This window comes from Limulus polyphemus, unplaced genomic scaffold (assembly GCF_000517525.1).
Source record: "Limulus polyphemus unplaced genomic scaffold, Limulus_polyphemus-2.1.2 Scaffold1342, whole genome shotgun sequence".
Classification (NCBI taxonomy): Eukaryota; Metazoa; Arthropoda; class Merostomata; order Xiphosura; family Limulidae; genus Limulus; species Limulus polyphemus.
This window is the reverse complement of record NW_013666952.1, coordinates 172,038-177,091: the sequence shown is the minus strand read 5'-3', so window position 1 is coordinate 177,091 and position 5,054 is coordinate 172,038. Positions and strand designations below refer to the sequence as shown.

The window sequence follows — 5,054 nt, the reverse complement described above, 5'->3', positions numbered from 1 at the left end:
ACGTCACTATAAGGGATTAGAGCATACTAAACAATACACATTATATAGGCTACAATAATTGACATTTAGGCAGTTTATTTAACTGTTATACGTGATGTACGTTTTTTGGGAGGTGGTTAATGAAAGTGTTCCAAAACGAGACATTAATTTCTTGACGACCTGATACTTTTCCTGTTGAATGTGCCCTAGTGGTTAGCATGACTACCTGTGAATCTGAGGATTTATGGTCCATTACCTTTTGTCACACACATGTGCTCCATGCTTTGTAGTTGTAGATGCATTGGATCTGTGAAACTTCAGTTGTAGGGCTATCTTGACAAGGGCTTTAGCAATTATTTAATTTTATAATCAGTGATTAGTTTACTGGACATAAAAACTAATCAATTGGAATAATAAAAACAATGAATTTAAACTGTTTCATGGCCAGAATTTTAAAAGGAATTGCCAAATCAAAATAATTTTTAGGTTGTCTTAGATTTTGGATGTTATTTTACATTCTAATCACCTGGAAATTGTGGAAAACGTTTTTGCATTTTCTAAAAATAATCGTTTTATAAATTTTTTTAGCATACACTTTACTTCACTGCTTGACTTGTGACAATTAACAATTATGAAGCAATGTAACTCATATGTTTTTATTCCTGTAATTAATTGTAACAATTCAGTGTTAATCACTGTGAACAGTGATTGTGGATGTGCAAGATGCACTCCATGACAGTAGTTGTTCATGAAAACTGATAAGATAAATAACACCTAGACTACTGCTGTGTACACCACATCATAGTTGACATGATGAGGCCTGGTATTGTGCAAAAGGCCTCATTAGCACTGGATATGACAAATGTAATGTGGTTGATATATTATAACATATACTTCCTTGCTTTCACTCATAAGTTTTTAGAATTAAAAAGCATTAAACCCATTTCTGTTCAAAGAAACCCATTCCCATATATATGATAATGTCCAAAAGACTGAACATTGATGTTGTTGTTTTCCTTCATGCTTATTTGAATGCAAAATCACCCAACATGTTAGGCCTAGGACTAGGTGTGGTTTATGAATGAAATGCAAGTGAATTGTCAATTGGCTACCTAATTTTCTTAAAAACTGTCAGTAAATGGGTTAGGTAATTGTAGGGAAAATTAAAACTGTAACTAGTCAATTATTGGTAATTGATTAATCAGCAATCAGTCAATTTTTGTATCAACACATTCATAGTCTTATTAATACTGTCATAAGTAGCAGCTGCCACAAAAAAAAACATCTTTTATATTGCTATATGACAATAGTCATCTCATCCCTGAGGGCAGTTTTAACTGAGTAGTATGATAAATTAAGCTGTAGAAGTTTGTTTCAGCAGATGACCTAGTGTATTGTTGGAAGGAAGGTACTGTGTTGTGTGTTGATAGCCTAAGGCCACTGTCTTGCATGTTAACATTTTGCAGAAGTTGTATTGACAGCTTGAGAATGCTTTATAGTAGGTTCAAGAATGAAGATAGTGGTTATTTACTTGGGGTACAAGTTCTGGTAGTTTAGCTATTAGAGTATACACTGTAAGTAAATGAGTATTGGCTTCAAGCTACTAATGTTAAGTCCAAATTTAGGCAGATTTCTTAACACTGACAGATATATCACCATTTCCATCTTGTCTACCCACTTAGACATATGTTTTATAAGTCTGAGATAAGTCAGTTAGGTGCTGATAAGAATGTTTTAGTTTTGTAACTTTACGTATTTTGATATGTCATTACAATACCACTGCTTGCTTCAGATATTTTATGCAGTGGCTCATAATGTACATGAGATAGGAAAACAAAGGGTCACTACAATTATGAATAAAATATACCTGATTATGTGTGCCTCAAAGTATTTATATTCTGGTACAGAGACAAGTATCATTATAAAAAAGGTAGCAGTTGCATGCTGATCAGCCAATTCTAGCCATATGCATTTGTTAATTACTTTCTTTACTAATGCTAGAAGTGTTTACAAATAGTTTTTTGTAATGATTTACTAGATACTACTTTTAATGTTTTATTTGATAGGATAGAATACCTTTTCAGTAAATGCTACAAAACTGACATTTTCAGGGTCTTTGGCTTTCCAAGACACTATACTGATGCAGGAAATATCCCACTTGGTCGACGTCAGCAGTTGCTTGGGAAAGCATGGAGTGTACCTGTGATCAAACACCTTTTCACACCATTGAAGAACTTTTTCAAACTTGTGCCATCATCATTATCATCACCAACCACCATATCTACAATAGTTACCCCCATTGCTACAACAGGTAACACTGTTGTCATGCCAGCATCTTCCTGAGTAAAATGGGGTTCAGTAGTTATCTAATTAAAATAACACTTTTTCTTTTTTTTGAATTCTGAATTAAAGTATGTGTCAGTCTCTGTTCATATACACATTATGTATATAGTTTTAGAACTGAATTGTTATGTTACATCAGTGTTTTTATTCTGTCTCTAATAAGAATTATGCCTAATCACAGCAGTACTGGGGAATATCCCTGTTTTTACACTGCCATTTTAATCATTAGCCTTTTCTGATTTTTGTAAGCTATTTTTATCTTTTAAAGGTTTCACTTGCATTTTTTTTTACATTCAGACTGTTTCTTGTGAAAATATGATAGCAGTCTGGTACATCGAATTCAAATCCATATCTGATAAAAAAATCTACATTACTCTGACCACAAGCATAAAATCTCATGTTAACAAAGGAAGTAAGTAATGGCCTTTGTTATTACTTCTGGAACCAATTATTCGGGATTGCATTGTAGACACTTATATATTAGATGAACAACTATCTTCTTTCCTGTACAAATATGGCATTTTCTTTGCTTTTATTTGGGTATGAATATTCCATTATCTTCAGTAAACTTTAATAATAATTTTTCTTTTACTTTAATTTTTATGGAAAATAAACAAACAGTTATCTCTTACAATTATTAGACTTCTTAATTAAATATGATTTTATGGAAATATCATTGTATTAAGTGAACAAAAAATATTTTCATCATTCCTGTTGTAAGAGATACTTAGACTTATAAGATTTCTACATCTAATAACTGCTTATCTTTCTCATTGAAAGCAAGTACTAACTCTACTAGTTCCCATCATTATCGTCAGAATAAAACAAACTTTTCAACAAACTAATTAATTTAAAGATTTATGTGTTATTTTTTCTTGTTTTAATTGAAAATATTAATCTGTAAAATCGAAAGGATTAGCTGAATTATTACAAACAGAAAATTTATTTATAATTCTGGTTTTACTTCCCTCAGTTGTCTCAATTACATTTTGGGCAATTGGTAAAGAAATTAATATAAACTGTAATTATGTTTTCTTTCTATATTTTCAATTATCTTTTGTTAGATACCTATTTCTAAAAAAATTAAAAGGGTACGAAAAAAATTTGGTGTTATGTTACAAAAATTAGAAGACCAAATTTGTATCATCTCAAAATTATTCGATACCCACAAAAACCTACAAAATGGCTTTGTAATCTACAGTCACGGCACTTTGAAATGAGAGAAACAAAATCTTTTGCAATAGCCTTTATTCAGGTTCCTAACCAAAGAAGGTTTTATGCATTCATATTTATTGCTTTTTCAAATTATTTTTTGGGCAAAACAGTTCAGTGCAATGTGAGATTGTTACTCTGTCTCAGTAATAGTATTCGTCTGTGCAACAAAACTCACATGGAGACATAGTAGGGGTACGCACTTAGAAACAAAGTGTAACAGGTATAGGGCCCCCGTATCATTATTTTAACCCTAGTTTTTTAGTCATCTCAGTAGTTTTATAGTTTACAAGAAAGTTTATATTTTAGCTCTTTTATCGAATTTTTTAATTAACTAATTTTTTTAAATATATATTAGATTTATTTTCTTTTTCACCATAGGTGAAAATGGAAAGAGAATCTGTGATGTAGAGGCCTAATGCACAATATTATATGGTGAAGTAAAACCTCATAGATATTATTTCGTTTTTCTTTTATTTATCATAGAGTATTATAAACATACTTAAACGTATTTAGACGGACTTTTTTCCTGAATTACTGACTTAGAATAGAAATATGTAATTGCTACTAATATTGGATTCTAGTTCACAGAGTCTTTTGCTAAATAATTCAGTCATTACATTCCGCCTTTATCTAACTTAAATAATTCAATTATTATATTCCACCTAAGTCGATTACAAATCAATCTTAGATAGAGGGCGCCCACAGAAATATTTTCGGGGGGAGGGGAGGCAAAACATGTATGTAGAGGATCAGCTTTTACAATTTAAGTCAGTAGACTAAAATAATGTGTTATGTGTGTTTAACTCAAACACAAATTTACAGTTCTAATAAAAATTACTAAAAATATTTAGTTTAACTACGATATTAATTTACGTCATAATACGTGCAATTTTTTAAATGTAAGAAGGACAAATGCCCTCTCTTGTCCCTTCCTGCGGACGCCCATGAGAGGGCGCCGAAATATTCGAGTATTGAAATGTTTGTTTTTAAAGCCTTTTGTCAAACGGTATTTACAGTTGTTTTACAAACTGCAAAAATATATAATAGGCATTAAACTCAAGAAGCGTACCTTATTTCAGGGTAACTAATTCTTAAATATTGCCTTTTTCGTCGTTTTCTTGACATTGGGCTTCGTGTGGTTATAAGTGTAGGTCCTGAACAATTAGCTTAATTGGTTTGCGCATAAGAATAACGTGCCCCATATTATTAAGAAACTTTTGGTTAATGTTGTTATACGTTATTGACTTAAAAGTGAAGACCCGTTCCTGTTATTTCCATTCTTTTTCAGAATTATGCATTTGTTTGAATAAAGGAATAATTTATCCAAACATAATTGTTATTAATAACATAGATTTAGGATAAATGTGGCTAATTTTGGCAGAATGTTTTAATAAAAATTGGTAGTGTCATGTATTTTAGAAATATATCGAATTTCCTATAGCAAGTTATGGAATGTACTTATAAGTGTTTTGCAACAATATTAATACTTAGACTTTTATAAATATTGTGTTAGGTAG

General features: G+C 31.0%; 1 protein-coding gene across 3 annotated transcripts in view; it reads left to right on the top strand.

Annotated features, from left to right (window-relative positions):
• The window catches only part of LOC106463179 (DNA (cytosine-5)-methyltransferase 3B-like), a 92,249-nt gene extending 88,388 nt beyond the window's left edge, over positions 1 to 3,861 (top strand). For all 3 annotated transcript variants that reach the window (XM_022390621.1, XM_022390620.1, XM_022390618.1), the window contains exon 22: positions 2,091 to 3,861. In XM_022390621.1, coding sequence (XP_022246329.1) covers positions 2,091 to 2,322 — 232 coding nt within the window. In that variant the 3' untranslated portion in view covers positions 2,323 to 3,861. The remainder of the gene's footprint in view (positions 1 to 2,090) is intronic.
• Positions 3,862 to 5,054: the final 1,193 nt, after the last annotated feature.